The 23,271-nt window shown below is 32.8% G+C and overlaps 1 protein-coding gene and 1 pseudogene across 1 annotated transcript; one reads left to right on the forward strand and one right to left on the reverse strand.

Moving 5' to 3' along the window:
• The first annotated feature begins 16,699 nt into the window (after positions 1–16,699).
• Positions 16,700–19,821, forward strand: LOC120129541 (very-long-chain aldehyde decarbonylase CER1-like). The gene is made up of 10 exons (XM_039147010.1): positions 16,700–16,838; positions 16,938–17,164; positions 17,230–17,462; positions 17,535–17,754; positions 17,852–18,227; positions 18,454–18,561; positions 18,652–18,852; positions 19,044–19,139; positions 19,213–19,386; positions 19,652–19,821. The coding sequence occupies exons 1-10, from the start codon at positions 16,779–16,781 to the stop codon at positions 19,814–19,816; spliced, it is 1,860 nt and encodes a 619-aa protein (XP_039002941.1). The 5' UTR covers positions 16,700–16,778; the 3' UTR covers positions 19,817–19,821.
• A 2,551-nt stretch (positions 19,822–22,372) lies between these two features.
• LOC120128383 overlaps positions 22,373–23,271 on the reverse strand; it is a 31,623-nt pseudogene continuing 30,724 nt past the window's right edge.

Raw genomic sequence — 23,271 nt, forward strand, 5'->3', positions numbered from 1 at the left:
ACGTAAAAGTTATATATAAATATAATATAGACAATATATATAACGTAAGAAAAAAACTAAAAGAGATAAAAATGAGAATAAGAATCAATATTGATTCATACGGAATCAAGACTAAAATAAAAAATTTACGAGATTCAACGTAATAATTAATTCAAATAATTGAATAAAGCGTGAATCCAAAATAAGAACGAATTAGAAGAAAACTTGAATAAAGAAAGAATTCTCTCAATAAAACCTTGGAAAAGCTAAAATTTTGATTGATCTCTTTTTTTCCTCTTTCTTTTACAAAATAAGAATGTCTATTTAGTATCACCTAAAAAAATAATAGAAAATATAAAGCTGAATTTAATTATAAATAATCAATAAAATAATTGAAAATTCATACTAAATTCAGGCATTGGACCTATATTTAATTTTCTGCACACATTATTCTCGCTAAAATAAGCATATCTTGAGTTTCCGACGTCTGATTGAGGCATTTCAAAATGCGTTGGAAAGATAACTGAAAGTGGATTCTATCTTAAGAAGACATCATCCCTTGGAAATGTTTGGATCTTGCTTGAAAATTTATTGCAAGTCGATTGATGTCTCATACTTCAAAATCAGCTTCAATAAAAATGTTTGGCCCTTGGAAAAAAGGTAGATCAGATGAAAATCGAGTATTATACAATACCAATTATTTTAGAGGACATGTGTAGTAATAATACTCTTATTTATGTATTTGTTCTACAAACTCTATTAGTACTTAAATTATTTTGATTTATAGAAAATTGTTCGAAGTTCTGGTTTTGTATGAATGATTTATAACTAATTTGATATTTTATATTATGACATGATATTAAGTAAAGAAAAAGATTTTGATTTTGAAGACTGCTTTAACGTCCTATAGTTATTGGTTTTGGAGTATTACAACTCTATAAGAGCATGAATCCCGAGTTGAGAGTTCGAGTTAACCCGAGATGGCTTATAACAACCCATTAGCTTTGTAAGAGGACTTAGACCAATATTTCTTTGAGTTTGGACTTGGGTTCGACCCAATATGTGTTAAAATGGGTGTTTTTAGGAGGGGATCAAGACTAGAGTGACTAAGGGAGTAATTAGACTATTTTTTGAAACAAAAGCTGAAACCCTTTAATTGTTGGTCATACCATGTATGTTCCTTCGCTTTTTTCCCACACCATTGTTTGTCTTCGTCTCTTCTCCTTCCGTTTGCCTTCCCCCTCACCAAGCTTGTAAAATATCAAAACTTTGTGACTTTTCAATCCTTGGTTGGATTTTTAAAGGAACAAATCTTAATCTACAACTTCTAAGTTTTGATTCAAGCCATCAATCTCCCCATTTCACCATTGTTTCCAAGAATGTGTTTAGTGGGGTTTATGGAACCTTAGTTTCTAACATTTTGGAGAGATTTGAGTTGTAAGAAAACATTTTTAGCTTTATACTAAGACTCAGAATAGGTTAATAACCCATTTCCTTTTTCATGATTAGTGAAGGAGATTGGGAAGGTTTCAAGACAAAAGGCAAGGAGAAATTGGTCATTGGTTGAGCTAGGACCTCATTTCAGTAAGCTAGCACTAAGATAACACGTTTCTAACTTGTACATACCACATGTAGATCATTAGATGTGCATAAATGGTTAGTTAAGTTTCATGAAGCATGCTGGAGTAATCCATGGTAAATTTTATGTTTGATGTTTGTAAGCATGAAATATGATTGCTTTTGACCCCTTAAGACCTCAAAAAAGACTCTAATAATGTTTGCTAGCCTTAGTAGGACGAATTGGTGAAGTTGAGATGCATTTTCGTGCCCAAAACAGGACATATTTGAACGTGAATATCGATACTATATGAACATTACCGATATTGTTCATCAAGTCAGTGTAAAAACAAGGGAATTTTGGGAAAAAGTATCGATACTCGACTTAGGAATATTGATACTGGTGGTCTTTGAATTAGCTTCAGGGCTTTCACTTAATATTGATAAGAGTCATAACTGTCAAATAAATAAGTTTTATTTCTCATAATTAATAAATAATAAACAATAAAGAGAAGTATGGTCGATCTGTAGGGACTTTGGAGATTTTGATTCTTAATTGTCTTAGTTTGGATTTAACGGGAAATAAAAGGAAAAATGGGATTTTAAAATAAAAAGAAAAGTGAAGAATGAAAATCTAAAAAAATGAGGAAGGTAAAACAAAAATAAATTTTTGAAAAGTAATCAATAAAATGAAAATAGTCTCAAGCTTCGCTTTACCTCAATTCCAATTAATCATCGAAAGAGATTTACTTCAAGAAATATGCTAGTTACAGTGACAAGGCTCAACCCTTGTAGCTTACTTTTCTCTCTGGTAAATCGAAATTCCTAAGTCTATCTCCGTAATTCAATCCTTGCTGGACTAACTATGGCTATCGTCGTTAGCGCCAATACAACTTTAAGCGCTAGAAAAACCCGATTAGGGTTATGGTGTCTCAATGAGGATCGAATTCGATCTCAGTTCACCTTAGCAGACCGCCAGTAAGTTTGTTCATAGGAAGTCGAATTACGACCAACCGATTCTTCTCCCACAACATTCAAGCCAATGTGCTCTTTTTGAAATGAAAGTGTAAAGATTTTTAAAGGAAAAGCTGGTTGTCAATCCAAGTTTTCAGAAAATCAATAATGTTATCTGAAGATATTAATTGCTTTTCAATTCTCAAAACAAGAATTGAGTCATCGCTAAGCCTTTGGTTAAATGAAAATTTAGCTAGTATGATTGAAATCATACTTAACATTTTTTAAAAGAAAAAGAAAAACTTCAGTCAAAATAAAAGTTTAAAGAAAACAAAACAAAACTCAAGAATTTTTTTTAAATCAAAATAAAAGAAAAGTACCACTTCAAGTTTACCCAAAGGGTATTTATAGTATGGAAATGTCCTAAAGATAGAATAGATATTCAAAATAAAAATATCCTAAAAATAATTCAAAAGATAAATCCCAAAGTATTTTCAAATTCAAACTTAAGTTTCTAAGATACTTCTGTTCGTCCACCTTCTAGAGAGTGCTGACTGGACCTTCTAGAAACTATTGCTGACTAGATCATCAGATTTTGCCATGTCATACCATATCGTGCCCCTGGTCGTGTCCATGTCTCCATCCATAATTCCAAAAATAAAAAATGGGGAATTCGCCCTCTTTAATGTTGGTTCTAGAAAAAAAAGTTCCTAAAAAAGGCAAAATAAAACCAAATCAGTAACATAAAACCAACAACAAAAAATAATTATTAACAAAATAAATACAAATTTAAACACTCATCAAATATGAACAAGTTGAAGCTGTATGAGATTGGTGTGGATGAGAACCGAAGTAAGGAATGAGAAGCATCTATAAAATGTGATATGGATAAACTCCCCTCCAAATATTTAGGCCTTTCTTTGGGTCATCGAAGAAGCTCCATCTAGTTGTGGAATCCCATTCTGGAAAAATTTCGACTAAGGCTTGATAGGTGGAAAAAGAAGCTCATTTCTTTTGGCGGTCGAATATTCCGATTAAATCTGTTCTTTCAAATTTACTAGTTTATTACATCTCTATGTTTCAGATGCCTTCTACAATAACCTCGAAGCTAAATAAAATGATAGCTAATTTTTAATGGGGCTCTAGCACCGGAAAAACTATCCATTGGTTTAAGTGGGAGAATGTAAGCCTAAGGATCTTGGCAAACTAGGCTTATTTTACCTGAAGCTGAAGAATCGCTCTCTTTTAAACAAGTGATTATGGAGGTTTGGTATTGATTCTTTGTGTATATAGAGGAAAGTTATTACGGGAAAAATATGGATATGAGCATTCTTCATTGATTCCGAGGCCTGCGAATTCAAAAAAATTGTCTTGGGTTTGGAAGAGTATCTCATGGCCGACTATTAAAGCTGATGATGTTTTTACTCTAAATATTCAATGTGTAGAAGGGGACAAGAGTACTATTGACTTTTGGGAGGACTACTGGACCGATATACGTTCATTAAGAGTGGTGTTCCCGCGGATATATACTGTTGCAATTAGGAAGAACAGTAAGATTATTAGCATATTGAGATTGAGTGTGAGTGAAGTCAGTTTAGCAGTGATATCAGTTAATTTAGCAGCTGAGCTGTATGCATGGTGTGAGGTTGTTGAGTGTGTGTATGAGTGTGAAAGTTAATAGTTTGTTATGAGGTTGTTACAAATCTGTTATGGTTGGCTGTAAACAAACTATATAAATAGGCGTTAAGCCCTCACTGCAAAGTATGAATATAATGAATTTGTTTACTGAAATTTATTTTCAATTGTATTCCATCATGGTATCATTCACTTTCTGTTCCTGAGGTATCTTTTGCTTCGCTGCTTCATCTGCTGGTAGCCATGGATGTTGGGTCTGCTAAAATGTTCACTCACAAGAAGGTGAATGTTGTTCTTGATGAGTCGAATTTCTTACTCTGGAAGCAGCAAGTTCTGCTAACGGTTCGTAGCCATCGCCTTGAGCGGTTATTAACTGGTTCACTGCAGCCTCCGCCTAAATTTATAGTAGGTGCGAATGGTGAATCTATGCCGAACGAGGTGTATGATGATTTTGTAGCACAAGATAGTGAACTGGTGTCGTGGCTATTGTCAACCATTAGCTCTCATCTACTTTCTCAATTCATTGGTACGGAGACAGCAGTGGCTGTTTGGAACAAAGTGCAGCAGTTCTTCGCGAGTCGCTCTACAACAGCAGTCATTAGTCTGCATTACAAGCTTCAATCTCTTAAAAAGGGAGATGACAACATGAGGACCTATCTCACTCGGATTAAGGAGGTTTGGGATGCATTGGCATCATGTGTTAGTGAGATCTCCCCTACCGAGCAAGTAACCAACATCTTAAAAGGCCTCTTCAGATATTATCAACCTTATGTTGCTTTTATTACAACAATGAAAGATTCTCTCTCGCTTGATAAGGTATGTTCTTTACTGATTGATGCTGGGACTCAAATGGCTGGATTTGATACTCGAGATGATCAGTATCCAATGAGTGCTCATGTTGCTAATCTGAGCGTTGGTTCCAAATCGAGCAACACAAATTCTTACAATCGATCTGCCTACCGTAATGAGTCTGGTTATTCTACTCGTGGACGCAGTCGTGGGAGACCACGGGTTCAGTGCCAGCTATGTGGCAAAAAAGGTCACCTAGTGGCTGACTACTGGCATCGGTTTGATCAGAATTTCTCTGGTAAAGGTTTTGCTCGTCCTTCATCAAGAGATAATTCTGGTAATGCTCATTACTTTAGTCTTGAAGTTGTAGAGAATGTAGCATGTTCCTGCTATACTAAAAGACTTGCTGAGGCTCATAGCGCTTCCACCTTTAGTGGTTCATGGGTGGTTGATTCCAGTGCATCACACCATGTCACACATGATGCCTCAACCATTGGTCATAAGGGTGATTTTACAGGTCCAGGTAAATTGCTTGTTGGCAATGGTGTGCCCTTATCTATTCATACTTCTGGTAGATCTATTTTAACATCTAATTCTCGAGTGTTGTTATTGAATGACTTGTTGCATGTGCCTACGATAACGAAAAATCTGCTCTCGTTGTCAAAGCTTGCTAAAGACAACGATGTTTACTTTGAATTTTGATCTTCAAGTTGTTGTGTTCGAGACGAGAGGTCTGGAGAAATTTTGTTGCGTGGTGAAGAACGAGGTGGTTTGTATTTTTTTCAGTCGAATATGGATACTACGAGTAGTGGTCAGGCACAAACTTATGTTGCATTGTCTCTAAATAAGTTGTATGAACTTTGGCATAGGCACCTAGGGCATCCTACATATGGGACCCTAGAGCAAGTTTGCAAATTCTTAAATGTACTCGTTGAAAAAAATGTGAATGAATGTTGTGTTGCTTGTCATACGGGTAAAAGTCACAAACTCCCCTTTCATGCATCAGATTTGATTTATCCTATCCCATTTTAATTGGTTTATATTGATTTATGGGGACCTTCACCAGTTGCTTCTAACGGGTTTAGGTATTATGTGAGCTTTGTCGATGCGTGTACATGACATACTTGGCTATATCTATTGCGTGATAAATCCCAAGCAGTACATGTTTTTCAATTGTTTCAACAGCTTGTAATCACTCAGTTTAACTCGAAGATTTTAGCTATGCAGAGTGATTGGGGAGGTGAGTTTCAAAGCCTCTCTCGTGTTCTTCAAACAACTGGGGTTGTGCACCGTGTAACTTGTCCACACACCTCCGACTGGGGTTGTGCACCGTGTAACTTGTCCACACACCTCCGAGCAGAATGGAGTTGTTGAGCGAAAACACAGGTACATCATTGAGCTTGCGTTAGTTTTGCTTGCTCAGGCTTCTATGCCTATCACGTTTTGGACCTATGCTGCAACAACGGCTGTTCATCTCATCAACAGGTTGCCTACAAAGGTGTTGCATGGGCTCTCTCCATATGAGTCACTGTTCCATAAGCAGCCTGACTATAGTTTGTTGAAGGTTTTTGGCTGCTGGTGTTTTCCACACCTTAGACCGTTTAACCACCATAAACTGGAATTTCGTTCACAGTCGTGTATATTTCTTGGCATTAGTCCCCAGCATAAAGGTTTCTTGTGTCTCGGAAAGAATGGGCGAGTATATGTGTCTAGGCATGTAAAATTCTATGAATGGCATTTTCCATTTGCAACTAAGTCTGGTTACAGTTCGTGCAGCTCCTCTGCACAAATCAGTCAACCCCTTGATGTTGTAGTAGATATGAATTGGTTACTTGCTGACAATGCAAGGGTATTAGGAAATCAGTCTACTCCTGTGCATGAGCCTGAGAGCTCAATTGTTGGTTCTGCTGCTTCCTCGAATAACCTTGAGGAATCATCTGAGGCTGTGGATCATGATGAGACTGTTGCACCTCATATTAATCATCATCCCATGCTGACTCGCAGCAAATGTGGTATCTATAAGCCCAAGGTATACACCACTTTCCTTGATAACGATGTTCCATCTAATATTCATGATGCATTAATGTCACCTAAGTAGGCAGCTGCTGTCCATGCGGAGTACTCGGCTTTAATTCAAAACCGAACTTAGAGTTTAGTTGAGCTGCCTCATGATAGAAGTGTTGTTTGCTACAAATGGCTATTCAAACTAAAAAGGAACCCAGATGGTTCTATTCATCGATATAAATCTCTCCTAGTTGCCAAGGGTTTTTTGCAAGTTCCTGGCCATGATTTTGTGGCCACATTCAGCCCAGTTGTTAAGTTTGCAACTGTCTATGTGGTGCAACCAGTAGCAGTGGTTAAAGGGTGGTCTCTACGACAAATAGATGTCAATAATGCATTTTTGAATGGAGATCTAGCTGAAGATGTTTATATGCAACAGCCCCCTGGTTTTGAACAGCTTGGCTCCAATGGAGTTCCTTTAGTTTGCAAGTTGCAGAGAGCTTTATATGGACTTCGCCAAGCTCCTCGAAATTGGAACGATAAACTCAAGAACAGTCTACTTGAGTTGGGTTTTGTGGTGTCAAGGGCTGATATGTCCCTATTTGTGCGAGTTGTGAATGATTCGTGCACGTATATTTTAGTATACGTTGATGATATAATCATCACTGGTAGTTCTAATGTTGATATTGATATTGTTATTAGTATGCTGCACAAGAAGTTCTCTCTAAAGGATCTTGGAGCACTTTCGTTCTTTCTTGGTATTGAGGTTAAGAGGAATGGTGTTGGTTTAGTCCTCAGTCAAAAGAAATACATACTCGATTTGTTACAGAAAATATATATGCTTCAAGCCTCTTCAACCTGCACACCTATGGTAGTTGCTATGAAAAATTCTGGGAAAGGAAGTGTTCTATTAGACAATGCACGTGATTATCGAAGCATTGTTGGTGCTTTGTTATATGTGTGCCATACTAGGCCTGATATAGTATTTGCTGTCAATAAGGTGGCACAGTTCATGCAAGCACCTTGTGAAGAACATCTGGTTGTTGTTAAGCGCATCCTACGCTATCTAGCTGGTACATTGGATTATGGCTTAGTTTTCTCATCTGAGCATACTAAGTTGTGTGTGAGAGCATTTTCTGATGCTGATTGGGCAGGTGATACTGGAGATAGGTTCTCGATGACTGGCTATGGAGTGTTTGTTGGCAACAACTTGGTTACATGGGCATCTAAGAAGCAAAAATTGGTGTCACGCTCAACGATGGAGGCTGAATATCAAAGTATTGCAGAAGCTACTGCTGAAGTAACTTGGGTTGATGTCTTATTGAGTGATCTAGGGCTACATTCACTAGATAGTCCTATTGTTTGGTGTGATAACACAAGTGCAGTGGCAATGACTGCCAATCCAGTGTATCATGCGAAATCAAAACATGTTGACCTTGACATTAATTTTGTTCGAGAGAAGGTTGTTGCTGGCAAACTGAAGGTGAGTTATGTACCTGCTGATTTTCAACTTGCTGATGGATTTACCAAGCCTTTAGCTAAGGCGTCGTTTCAGGTTTTTCGAGAAAAGGTCCATGTCCAACAATGCTGAGTTTAGAAAAGGAGAAGAAGAAAGATGGGAGAATATTAGCATATTGAGATTGAGTGTGAGTGAAGTCAATTTAGCAGTGTTATCAGTTAGTTTAGCAGCTGAGCTGTATGCATGGTGTGAGGTTGTTGAGTGTGTGTGTGTGAAAGTCAATAGTTTGTTATGAGGTTGTTACAAATCTGTTATTGTTGGTTGTAAACAAACTATATAAATAGGCGTTAAGCCCTCACTACAAAGTATGAATATAATGAATTTGTTTACTAAAATTTACTTTCAAGTGTATTCCATCAAAGATTAACGTGTTTGGTTGTAAGGTTAGTGGTGTATGGAATTAGAGCATTGAATTGTAAACTGTAAAGGATTCTGTTTGAATGGGGGCTGAGTATTTGGGATGATTTCGTGAATCTGATTAATAAAATAGTAGGGGTGTCGTCGTTCAAGACCATTTATTATGAAAGGGTTTGGATAATGGGCTTGTCTCCCTAAAAGTTTTTGCACCAATGTTGCTTGTACTGGGATGGAAAAGATAGCGTTTGGAAGTTGGTGTGGGCTAATCTTTCATCTCCTAAGGTGAAGGCCTTCGTTCGGAGGTTAGTTCTTCAAAGAATCCCTTTTCTACTATAGTTAGCTAAACGAGGAGTTAAGAATCTCGAGTCCTATCTATGTGTGTTATGCCATGAGGAGCATGAGTCTATCATTCACTTGTTTTGCCATTGTAAGGTGGTGTGGAAAGTATGGCAGAGATGGTGCCTCCATTGGAATATAAAGCTTGTTTTCCCGGTAATGTTAAAAGCTTTATTTGTGCTTGGGATAGTCAACCAATTAAAATGGGTGTTAAACCTATTTGGAATATGGTTTTTTGGGGTTTATTTGGTCTATATGGTTGTATAGGAAATATCATGTTTAACAAAAAATCCTACTGTGAGAGTTAGTTGTATGAGTTTGCAATCCTCAAGGTTGGGTTATGGTGCAAAAACAGACGTCCCTCTTCAGTTCCCAACATTATGGATTTTATTCGTTGCCCAAATTTACATGAGCTCAGATCTGGTTAATTCTGCAGAAACAATGTTCTAAGATTGGGCTGTTTGTTTGTTAAATTTGTGTTGTCACACACACTATTTTTAGAGCGTTAGTGGTTTTGTGGTTAATCTGTGGTGCACAAATGGTAGAAGTTTTTAAGTTTGTTCTTCTGTTATTTCGTTTCTGCTAGTTTTGTTTGTTGGGTTTTTGGTTGGGTTGTGTTGTTCAGTTCGTTGGGTGTCATTATAATGAAGAGAAGTGTCGTTTTTAGTCTGATTTGTTATGAAAATGTAAAGGATCATTTTCTGGTTATGTTGTGTGCCTGGTGGGATAATACATGCTATATCAATGTGTTGTTTGTGTAGGATGGTGTTGTGGTAGAGATGTTTATGTAAGGTTGGTTCTTTAATATGTAACATAGACATGGTTACTCCAGTTAGGTTAGGGAGATTTTTTAACGAGGATCATGTTTATATGGTGTTTTGTATGTGTCATCGTACTAAACCCGCACAAAAACGCTATTTGCCAAAAAAAATCTTGTGATTTTATATAAATTTTAGAAAGATGAAATTAACTTTGCCAAAGACTCAGAAAATTAGGATGTGTTGTTCGGCTCAATATTATAATAATCCCTTAACCACTAAGGTCGTTTGATTCCTAAAATCATAAAAAAGTAAGTGAATTAACAATAAGATCTGAATTTGTATTTAATTTTGAGATTACATTTGGATAGTGGTACAAAAAACAAATCGGATTAGAATGTAATTATAATTCTATCCAAATTAGCAACCATAACATCAATATTGAATGACTAAATTGTAAGGAAATACAATCATTTAGGCATTCAAACAATAAAAAAAAAAATCTCAAGCACCATTTTTATTTTTATCCATTTTTTGCAATTGAGTATATTTTCATTAACAGTCAGTATTAACAATAATTAATGATATCTATGTCATTTTTTTCCTCTCCCGGTTGTAAGGCTTTGCCTTGATTAATCCGAATCGATCCGCGTCGCACACTTGACTTTCGTGAGTGAATCTTCCAACAATGATTTCCTGCATACACAAGGACTCGAACCTGAGACCTTACTTAAGCGGATTCATTCTGCTTACCACTTGAATCAACATCTGTCGGTAATATCTATATCATTTTGAGGTTTGATATTTTTAGAATTAAAATTTAAATTAAAGATGTTAATTGCAACGAATGTTTCCAAATTATAACTCTTATTTTAAATTAACCCTTACACTTTTGAATATTCTAATTTCACCCTAAATTATGATTTCATTCTAAATTAGTCTTTAAACTTTTGAACATTCTAATTTCATCCCTAAATTATGATTCTCTTTCTAAATCAGTCCCCAAATTTTTTAATACTCCAATTTCATCCCCAAATTCATCCAAACATGTAATTAGTTTCAACCAGTTTAACAAAAAAATTGCTTTTTTCAAAAATATAATGATAAAACTTGGCTCAACAATTTTATTAACAATATATATGATTAGTATATATGTATAGTTTGGAAATTGGATTATTCAAAAAGTTTGGGAACCAATTTAGAATGAAGGTTATAGTTTGAGGATAAAATTGAAATATTCAAAAGTTTGATGACTAATTTAGAATGATAGTCATAGTTTAAAGATGAAATTGAAACATTTAAAAGTGTAGAGACCAATTATAATGAGACTCATACTTAAGGACATGATACAATTAGCTCAAATTAAAGATATTGATACATTGGCATGGATGCTTTCTCAATCTAAATTGTCTATATTTCAAGATTTTTTTTACGTTATGTGGTTTTAGAGCTTGTAAAAATTGTAAGTTTTCGTTCAGGTTAATTTTGATGCGGACATATGCTTATGGCATTTTTGGTCCCATATTCATTTCAAGTGGACATATTTTCGTTTTTTATTTTGGAATTTTCAATTCGGAGTTATATAATTGGAGGCCCAAATTTTTTGTCTTCAATTATTATTTTTATTATTAATTTTTATGACAAGTCAATTTCACATATAAAATATTTGTCCCATTAACAAATTCATGATTTATCGTATGTATTTTTAAAGAATTATTATTTGATATATTCTCAGTGTAAAAATTAATTTTGTAAATATTGTTCAGATGATGTTAAATATAGTTTTAAATATATTTAAAAATTAAAAGAATAATGAGAAACTAATTATTAAGGGTGAACTTATAGGGGTTAATGTAATCGTTGTAATCGTTAATTAGTGTAAATATTATATTTTACATATCGATTAAGATTAAACAATTTCGATTAACTGAACTGTTAAAAATTATAATTATGTTATAGACTTTCATAAATGATTAACTATCGATTAATCGTCATTAAATTATGTATATATATTGACAAATTTTAAATCTAATCATAATCCTACCTAGACTAGAGGGGAAAGAGGACTCTAGAAGAAGGAATGTGAGTGTTTCTCGTGGGTTTATAACCCATAGTCCATGAAAATGTAGAACTCATAATCTAAGAAAATATGAGGAAATAAAGATGAGCAGTTTGATCAACCAATCAAATATTTTATTCAATAATATATATTTTTAAGAGAAAATAAAAGTATAATAATTTGTTTTTGTAATTATCTCGTGCATTGCACTAGTATGCAAACTATAATATGACAAGATGCTATATAAAGTAGGACCAATATTCCTTATATGAAAGTATAATATGTTGACACATCAACAATGTTCTTAATTAAAAACAAAGTTATGAGAATTCATCAAATGGATTTAATGATTAAGGGGAGTGTTGTTTTCTCTAGAAGTTTTGGATTTGAACAATTGTATCGGTAGGATGTGTGCGTTGTAAATTATTAAGAAATATTTTAAACATATACTACATTGTAATCATTTTAGACTATTAAAAAAAAGTTATGAGCTCGTAATTAAAAATAAATAAATATTTTCAATTATTTATTTAAAAGCAATATATATAAATTAAAAGTTTTTATATATTCAAAAAATTAAATTGAAAAACAAACATACTAAACTATGCCAAATTTTAAAAAGTATCCCTTTATATGGGCTAAAAGAATAAAGTGCATAAAAATAAAAATTTAAAATTCATTTTAAATATTATTTTATGACAAATTTGATTTATAATAATTATTAGTATTCTAACATTTTTGCTATAACATATTTCATTTTTAATAGATATGATTTTAAAAAAATTAATAAAAACTATATAAATTTATCAAGCAACTATTTTATTTTCTATAGAAAAAATATCACGCCTTCATATATATTTGAAATTAGGAAATATTTAGGTTGCTGGTATTAATCTAAGTTACATGCATAAGAATTACAGACAAATTATTGTTCAATAATATTTAAATCCTCTAATTAATAAAAGAAAAATATCCCATTGATTAGAAATTACCAGATTGCCTAATAAATGAAAATTTTAAAAAAATAAAAAATAAAACATGTAGTATTTCTTAATCTATTTATAAATTTAAAAATATTATTTTTTATTAAAAGATTATTAAAATATTTATTAATATTTTTTATAAATATATTTTTTACATAAAAAATTGTTATTCACCAATGTTATAAGTGTAACAAAATACAGTTTTATATAATATTATTGAATACTGTATAAAGATTTTTTTAATTAAATATGGTTGCATGTTGTCACTTTTCAATAAATAGGGACGTGTTCATTATCTCATCAGAAACGATCCGAATACAACCTTACAGTATAATTTGAATTTGATGCCATCATTATTTAAAAATATTTTGTTCCTATAGAAAAAAGTAAAAAAAATTCATATGTACTAATTTAGGAAACATTTAAATATATTTTGTTTCTATAGAAAAAATAATAAAATATCATATGTTCTAATTTAGGAAACAATTTGTTGTTATTAATCTAAGCTACATAAGAATTACCGATAAATAATTGCTAATTAATTTTTAAATTCAATAATTGAGAACAAAAAGTTCTCATTGATAAGAAATTATAATAAAAATATGGGCAGGAAAAATTAAAAAAAAATACATGTATTTGAGAGTTATTTTGAGAACAAAAAAAAATTAATTTAGTAAAAAATTCTCATATTAACTAGAATAAAATTATATAGAACTTGTTATGTACTCATGACGAATTCTGATTATTTATTATATTTTATGAAATTCATTATCCTTTCATAACGAGTTCGAGACATACCGTGAAAAAATCAGATATGTTAGGGGGATTAAAGTAAGAATGTGAAAAATCGGGTTGATGGTTTTATTCTTAAAGATTTATCGTGACTGATTCTTTTCAGTTGAGAGGATCTTCAGGTTCATTGTATTAATTGTTAATAAGACCTTTAACAATTCATATTAATAAGAAAATTAAAAGTGCGACGACCTTTAACAATTCATACTTTTATCTAGTGAATAGCTTTTATGAGTAATTTTGACATCATAAAGATAATACTAATTATTTTTAAAAGAATTCGATAATAAAAAATGTCATCATGCCATTATTTTAAAACTTCATTAGCCTTAAAGAAGACAATAAATTGCTGATCAAATAACAAAATGACTTGTAACATTGGGTCCAAAGATCATAACAATGTGTAGGGTTCAGTGTGCTTGTGACATCAATTTCCATCCATACAAAATTTGAATCTATCGAAAAAAAAATGGGATAGAAGATATATTCCTTTGCGATAAGGGCCACGGTGGTTGTCCTTTGTGGCTTGTGCTCCTCTACTCAACCTCTTAAGTTACGTGTGAACCAGGAAAGATGTTAGTTCTGTCATTTTCAATGTTTTCCACATGTGTCACAGCCTCACGGTGTACACTTGATTTTAAGGACAGACATAAGATTATATGTTAGATATGAATTTTTAAAATTTAAAAAAAATAATAAATTTATAAAATTTTAAAATATTGAAAATAATTTTTTCATAAAAATACATAAAAAATTAAAATATACGATAATTTTAAATTTTATAAAAAGACGATTACTCCTCATCCATCTCGCCGGTCCATCCTGTTTGAGTCCACCGTAGGACAACTTCCTTCCTTACAAGTTAATTATATTCATACAAATATCTAAGCATGTTAAAATGATATTTGTTTATATGCTCTACAATATTTTTATTTTATATTTTTAGAATTATCATTAGTGAAAATAATAATATAAAATAAGAAATATTTATTGAAAAAAGAAATAAGAAAATAATCTCAATATTCTATTTTTACTCATCTAATGATATTAAAAATATGTAAAACTAAAATTTTTATATAAGATATAAGTGGATCTTAATACTAAAATAAATAAAATATAGATTGTGAATGAGAAATGATTCACTTATATTAATATAAAATTAAATAAATTTTATAAATTTTTAGTTTTTAAAACTTGACATTAGGGTTGTTCATGGATGGTTAACCGTACCATTTAGTCTAAATGGTCGGTTAATCGTTATAACGGTTATGAGATTTTTCTAACCGTAACCTAACCAATAAGAAATGGATAACCGCTAATGGTTCAGTTACATGTTAACTTACGGTTAACCTATTACATTTATTTGTCAAAAAATTTTCATAATTCATATTATAAAAAAAATTGTAGCACTTAACATATACTTACACCGATGTAAGTGAATAAAATATAAAAATGTAGCACTTAACACATACTTACACCGGTGTGGGTGAATAAAATAGAAAATTATATCACTTAATACATACTCACACCGGTGTAAGTGAATAAAAAAAAAAAAGTATATCACTTAACACATATTTACACATGTATAAGTATGTATGCCTCCCAATATTTAGTACCTAACGATAAACACATAATTATATTGGTGTGTATATTTATGTATGTTCAAAGAAATACAAAAACTAAAAATAATAAAATGTATATATTAAGTTATTTGTATATAAATTTTATTAAATATATATATATATATATATAAGTTATAAATAATAGAAATTTATTAAGTTATTTGTGTAAAAATATAATAAATTAGAAATATAATTAGAAATTTAATTTATTAACGGTTAACCATTGGTTAACCATTTTTCAAAATTCATAACCGTAACCTTAACTGTTAACTATCATTTTTAGCAGTTCGGTTAACTGAAATCGTTTAGTATTAACGATTTAGTTAATTAACCTCTTAAATGTAATAATTATACCAATTAATGATTACGGTTAATTGTTTCGGGGTTTTTTGAACACTCATACTTGACATGTATATTATACATAAATAAAAAATAAAATTCAATCACTGAATTATTAAAATATTAATTGTAAAAAACTTGTGTGTAAACCCACTTAATTTTAATAGTCTAATCTTTTTATAAATTTTAAATTTAATCCTCGTTCTAATCTACTTAGAGAATAAGAGAAAGAGGACTTTGGGGAAAGGAAGAGAATACTTTTAATAAGTTTAGAACAAATAATCTAAGGGAATATGAAAAACAAAGATCAACAATCAACCAGTTAAATGTATTTGCTCAATTTTAATAGTAGTAATTAAATCTTAATTCAATTGATATTATTATAATTGTACATGTAAAATGTAGATTCGTGCGTGATTATGCATGTAATATCTTTTTGTTTTAAGAAATTTTAAATCTAATCTTAATCGTTTAGAGGAGATGGAAGGAGAGAATTCTAAGGAATGGAATGGGAGTACTCCTAGTCAGGGATTCAAATAGCATTCGGATAACGGTATCGCGGTCGTGGCGGTATTCGATACCGCTATCGTGAGAAATAGCGGTGTGAAAGCGGAATCACACCAAAAACGATAGATCGTGATCGCAAATTAGCGTATAGTGGTCAATCACACCAATAGCGGACCGTTATTCCGTTATTTTTCCACTATTTTATTTTATTTTATTATAAAAAAATCAGATTTTTTTAAATCAACTCATTTTAAAAAATTTAACGACCGCGATATCTATGATGAGCGCTATAATATTCATTATATCCGCAACTACGATAAACGTAAAGTGACCGAAAACGTAACCGTAACCACAATTTAAATCCCTGCTCCTAGTAAGTCTAGAACTTATAACTTAAAAGAATACGAGGCAACAAAAATGAGCAGTTTGACAGACCCACCAAATATGTTTGCTCTAATATCTTTTAATTTATAGAATATTATTAGATAGGTATATATTATGGTGAAAATGAAGCAGCAAATCTTTGAGTTTGACTATATATAATGGTAGACGAAGATCCTTAGAGTTGCAAAAGAGGAGTCGTGGAGGAAGATGGCTAGCAAACCAGGCATTCTCAGTGATTGGCCATGGCAATCTATGGGCAACTTCAAGGTCCCCTCTGTTCTTTCTATCATCCTGATTTTATCAACTTACATGCCAAGTTCATATGAAATTGTTTCAAATAAGTAACATTTTATTTTGTTTTTGCAGTATGCACTTTTGGTTCCGGGGGCAATCTACAGCACCTACATGTTCACAACCTGCAGAGATGAGAAGGAGAGGAACTGGTTCATGTTCTTGATCCTACCGTTTCTTGTGTTTAGACTGATTCACTATCAGCTATGGATCTCCTACTCTCGCTACCGAACCGCCAAGGGCAACAATCGGATTCTCGATAAGAGCATCGACTTCGAACAAGTCGACCGAGAAAGAACCTGGTATGTACTTACATGACAAAGTTTTCAGATTGTGATTATGGCAGCTGATGCATTGAAATTGGCAGGGATGACCAGATACTATTGAATGGACTATTGTTCTACGGGGCAGGCATAGTATTAAAGGATCAATTCAACATGCCTTTCTTTAAAGCCGACGGTACACTAATCATACTGCTTCTCCACTGGGGTCCGGCTGAGTTCCTCTATTACTGGCTGCACAGAGCTTTGCACCACCATTACCTCTATGCTCGCTATCATTCCCATCATCATTCGTCTATCGTAACCGAGCCCAATACATGTAAGACACTCACTTTCTTTACGGAAACTAAACTTTATCTATAGATTAAGGGTTATGTTTCGTTTTGGGCAGCGTTTACTCATCCAATGGTGGAAGTTCTTTCCTATTATGTGCTCCTTTTGATACCGACGTTGGTGTCGGTATATATCGGGAAAGCTAACATCGTCGGATTGTTTACTTACGTTACCGTCATCGATTTCTTGAACAACATGGGGCATTGCAACTTTGAGTTCATCCCCAAATGGGTCTTCACCATCTTCCCTCCTCTCAAATACATCATTTACACTCCTTCGTAAGTCTATGCATTACTTCTCTTTCTTTCTTGTTATACAAGTAAATCATGTTACTGCAACTTACAAGCTACGGTCTTTGCCTCTTTGGTATGGTAGGTTTCACTCTCTACACCACACTAAATTTCGGACAAATTACAGTCTCTTCTGTCCATTCTATGATTATGTCTACGGCACGGTGGACGTATCGACAGATACCGTGTACGAAACCGCACTGAAAAGAACAGCAGAGTCACCGGACGTCGTTCATCTCACTCATCTAACCACGCCGGACTCCATTTACCATCTGCCGCTTGGATTCCCTTCATTGTCGTCCAAGCCCCAAGCTCCCAAATGGTACCTCCTCTTCATGTGGCCTGCCACCGTCTGGTCTATGCTCTTGACTAGGGCTTTCGGCCATGCCTTTCTTTCGGAACGAAATGCCTTCAAAAAACTCAAACTTCAAGCTTGGGTCGTTCCCAAATATAACATGCAGGTAAGAAATATAATAAAGGATTTAAATAGCAGTCCGCTGTTGGAATAACAACCATTATATAACTGTAAGTGCCATATGAAACCGTTAATTTACGACTGTAATACTTGTAGTGACTGTAATAGCATCTATGATGCCCTCAATCGAGATAAACGTAATATATTTTCCGATGGCGTTGGTTAGTTTAATCACATATTTATACTTGTATGTGATACGTTTCTGCCTACAGTATTCTTCAAAATGGCAAAGAGAAACTATCAGTAAATTGATTGGAGATGCCATTCAAGAAGCAGATAAAAAAGGAGCTAAGGTGCTGAGTTTAGGCCTTCTAAATCAGGTATGTTCAAATTGTTTATGTCTATTTTTTTCCAAAAAAGAAAAAACTTTATGAATTTAACCCCCCTTTTTTTTCTTTTTAAATATTCAGCGTGAGGAGTTCAGCAGAAATGTGGAGATTTATATGAAAAACAACCCTCAGCTTAAAATCAAGGTTGTAGATGGAAGAAGTTTAGCTGCAGCAATTGTTCTAAACAGCATTCCTAAAGAAACAACACAAGTTCTCCTCAGAGGCAGAATTTCCAAGGATGTTCATGTCTTGGTCCAAGCTTTATGTCAAAAGGGTATCAAGGTAACTTTGAAATCCCTTCGAGACAGGCACAGACTCGTGATTTTATAAAATATAAGATATTAGGAATACAAATAGAAAATACTTAAATTATCCTCCAGTCCCTCGGTCCATCCCTACTGGGGAGAAGTGTATGATGAAAGCATTAAGTTAGAGTTGTAGACTTAAGAGTTAAGAATTTTTATGTTGAGCAGGTTGTGACAGTGCAAGATGATGAATACAAGGAGCTATTAAGGTCCAATAACAAGCTTGAGAGTAATTTGATTCTTTCCAAAACATATGATATCAAGGTATTTTAATTATAGATTACAACCCATTTTCCTACCGTTTTTTTTGTAAGTAATAGACCGTATATTTTTGTAGGTATGGTTGGTGGGAGATGAACTGTCAGATAAAGAACAGTCAAAGGCACCCAAAGGAACATTATTCATTCCGTTCTCAATCTTCCCGCCCAAGAAAGTCAGAAAAGACTGCTATTACCACACTACACCAGCTATGGTGGCTCCTGCATCTTTGGAGAACTTGAACTCTTGCGAGGTTAGCAGTAAATACAATGAATTTTAGATTTTTTTTTATATTTTTTATTAAAAATCTATTTCTACCTCCTTCAAATTTTATAAGTATTCTTACCACCAAGAATAACAGATTTAGAAATGATTTTTTTCTATTTTTTTTTCTTTCCTTAATAAATTGAATTATATTTGATAATTTATCCAAGATAATGAATATGCACCGGCCCCTAGAGAATTAAGTGCATTAGCTCTTGAATTTTACATAAAATCATGTGTTTGTTCTCGTGCAGGATTGGTTGCCGAGAAAGGTGATGAGTGCGAGCCGTGTGGCCGGGATCGTTCATGCTTCGGAAGGGTTCGATGTGAATGAGTGCGGTGGCACCATTTTTAGCATCGACAAAGTTTGGGAGGCCAGTCTTGAGAATGGATTTCACCCCTTGCCGATCCCCAGTTAATAAAATGCAGAACTGCTTATGGGAAATCATGTTGGTGTAGTATTAGTACTAGTACTTATATATATGCGTAGTAACTCTCATGTTGCTCGTATGTCACCAAGTCCTAGCTTTCCTCGTGAAAACGGGAATAAATTGTCTTTAATTTAATAAAATTTCAATCATAGATTAATTTAGATAGAATATTACATTAATTTATTATAAAAATGATCCTTCCTATTTAATTTACTTTAATCATAATGTTATAATCAAGTCCGATTTTTAGATTTTAGTGTCCCGGGGCTAATATGAAAAATTAGGTATCCAATAATAAGTATAACAAAAATTAAATAGTAAGAGTAAGAAAATAAATAAATAAATTTGTTTGTAAATTGTTTTCTTTATTATGTTAGTAAACTATCAATTAAATACATCAAATTTTAAATCTAAAACATAAAAAATTATTAAACACCCAATTACTCACACAAAATAAACATGACCCTCTTTTAAGAGGGTTCAAGTTCGATTTTAACTTTATCTAACTTGTCAAAAAACTAATAAAAATATAATTAAATGGAAAGTAAAAACTAATTTAAAAATACCACATCAATATCGTTGTTAATTTTTTAATGATGGATAACCTAAAAAATTAAAATGTAACGTAATTATAATTTTAAAAATAGTAATTGAATGAGAAAAACAAAAATAAAATAATAAATGAGTTACTAAATAAATAACTTATTTTTTTTAATTATATATGAACTATATAATTTTGGGGCCAGGCAGAGGGCCTGGACAAATGCCCCTCTTATCTATGCTCAAATACAGTTTCAAACTTATTTCAAAATCTAATTTCTCATCCATCAAATCATAACATACTTTTGGTTATAAAAATAAGGGTAAATTACAAATTTGGTAATTGAGCTTGACTCTCTCTCCTATTTCACTCATTGTACTTAATACAATAGGATTTTTTGCCACTCAGCCGTTAAATAGTTAACGGCGTTAAAATGAATAGTTACATAGATGTAAAATGACATCGTTTTGGTAAAAAAAATTATTTTTTAAACTGTATCGGTTTTAACGCCGTTAACTATTTAAACGTAACGACGTTAAAATGAATAGTTACATAGATATAAAATGACATCGTTTTGGTAAAAAATTTATTTTTTAAACTTTATTGGTTTTAACGTCGTTAACTATTTAACGGTCGAGTGACTAAAATAGGATAAAAAGTAAAGTTTAGTGACCAAAAAATCTAATATATTAAGTTCAGTGAGAAAATTGAAAACTTTTAAAGTTTAATGAACAAAATGAGAGAGAGAATAAAGTTCAATGATGAAATTTGTAATTTACCCTGAAAATAACTCCCTAAAGTATCCACACAAATCAATACCACAATCGGTGAAGACAAATGTATATAGATGCGTTAAAAGTCTTGTTCGATGCTAGCCAAAAGTGCTGAACCAATAAAGATGAGCTTCATGATAAGATAATAAATGGCTTTGGTAAAACATATTATCACTTAATCAAAGAAAGCTCCTCAAATTATAAACATCCAATCAAATAGCAATTAAGCGAGTCAATGATGATGACTAGATGAGCTTGGAATTGTCATCAAAGATGCCATGATCGGTTTTGATTCATCCGAAGAGTTCTTTTTAATCTAAGTAGAAAGCTTGCCGTTAAAAATCAATAACTCGAATGATATAGTTTTCAATAAATAAGTTACCGATCAATTAGTTAATCTAATGAGATAAAACATTATATTTTTTTCAAATAAGGTCACATGTTCGAATCTAATATTATAAATAGAAAAAAATAAGTTAAAAGTGGAGTCCCATAATAAGTCTATTCAGAATTTAATCTGAATTAATCAATCCATATATTAGAGGCATGGGTTTGCATCCAACAATGATGCATATCGGGAAGAAAAGAGTGTGTTTGAGTCAATTCTCATGCATTTTCTGGATATGATATCAATACCCTGAATTAATATTGATACTCGTTGAACAACATAATCTAGAAATTTTCGGAGTAAACTATTGATACTCTACATGAATTATCGATACTCATTCTTAAAGTAAAAATTTTCCATAAATTATTTGAATATCGATACTTATGTGTAGTATTGATACTCACAATATAATATTGATACCGTACATAGAGAGTTGATACTCTTTATTCCCAATATCAAATATGCTTCCTAAACAACTTTTTTTTTTCATTTGTAATGACTTCTTTAGCCTAGTTTGGAGGATTAAGGCCGGAAATGATTAGAGTACCCCCTAACTTGTAATTATAAAAGGAATACAATGCTTGCTTTTGATGGAAAATGGACTGATATAAAATAAAATATTAGTATTGTAAGGAAAAAATAAATAGAACATAAATACATCAAAACATAGTTGTGTTGTAAAAACCATCACAGACATAAAAGTAAATCTGTTATGATTGGTGTAATCCTGAAGCTGATGTAACCCCCAAATAACTTAACATTCATCCTACTTCTCAATTGTCTAAAAGCCTAAATTTCAACATATACTTGTTTAAAACACACATACACGATATTGTTTCTTTCAGTAAATTTATGTAAGAGCATCATGCATTTCATAAATGAACGATCTCAACTTGGTCCCATAAAACACACATGCAAAACATTGAACAGATCACTAAATGATGCGCAAATACTGGGATCTCACATTTGCAAAAGTTCCCGTAAAACCACTTCACAGTTTTTGCTCTCGAAAACCGGAAGGTGCTCGGCATCAGGAACCTCGTGAAAACAAATACAAGGAAGTTTTTCCGAGATATAACGATTTACCTGAAATGGAATGTGAAGACACTAGTTTTTTTTTCATTCTGTTTTTGTTTTTATTTTATTTGTTTATTACTATTATTATTATTATACTATTATTTATTATTATTATTATTATACTATTATTTATTATTATTATTAGTAGTAGTAGTAGTATTACAAACAGGTCCATTTTACAAATCCTGGAGCCCAACAGTAAATTGAGGCCCATTTTACAGAACCCATACCCAGATCTGAGAAGCCCAACCCGAACTAGTCCAAGTTTGGAAACCTTAAATAGATTAGGGTTTCATCTTCTTCTCCAGCTGCCAATTAACAACAGCCGTTGGATCTAGCTTTGATCCAACGACCCACGTGGTTCCAGATGAAAACCCTAGGGTTATGATACCCTAGGGACAATAGCCGTCGCCTCTGCTGCCAAGTGCTCCAACCGGCCACTGCCGACGGTCAGCCGCCCCACGTCGAGAACTCACTGCCACGACCCCTCTCTAGAAGCTTCTAGGAGTGCCACACAGCCGCCCACGTCGAACTCTATGGTGAGTCACCACCATAGCTATGGTGACTCACCGAACTCCATTCCTTTAACAGGTCCGATGAGCGTCTCAGTGATGGCTATAAAAGCCATCGACCACCTGCAAAGAAACAGACAAGAACAACCACA

This window comes from Hibiscus syriacus, unplaced genomic scaffold (assembly GCF_006381635.1).
Source record: "Hibiscus syriacus cultivar Baekdansim isolate YM2019G1 unplaced genomic scaffold, ASM638163v2 tig00001644_pilon, whole genome shotgun sequence".
NCBI lineage: Eukaryota > Viridiplantae > Streptophyta > Magnoliopsida > Malvales > Malvaceae > Hibiscus > Hibiscus syriacus.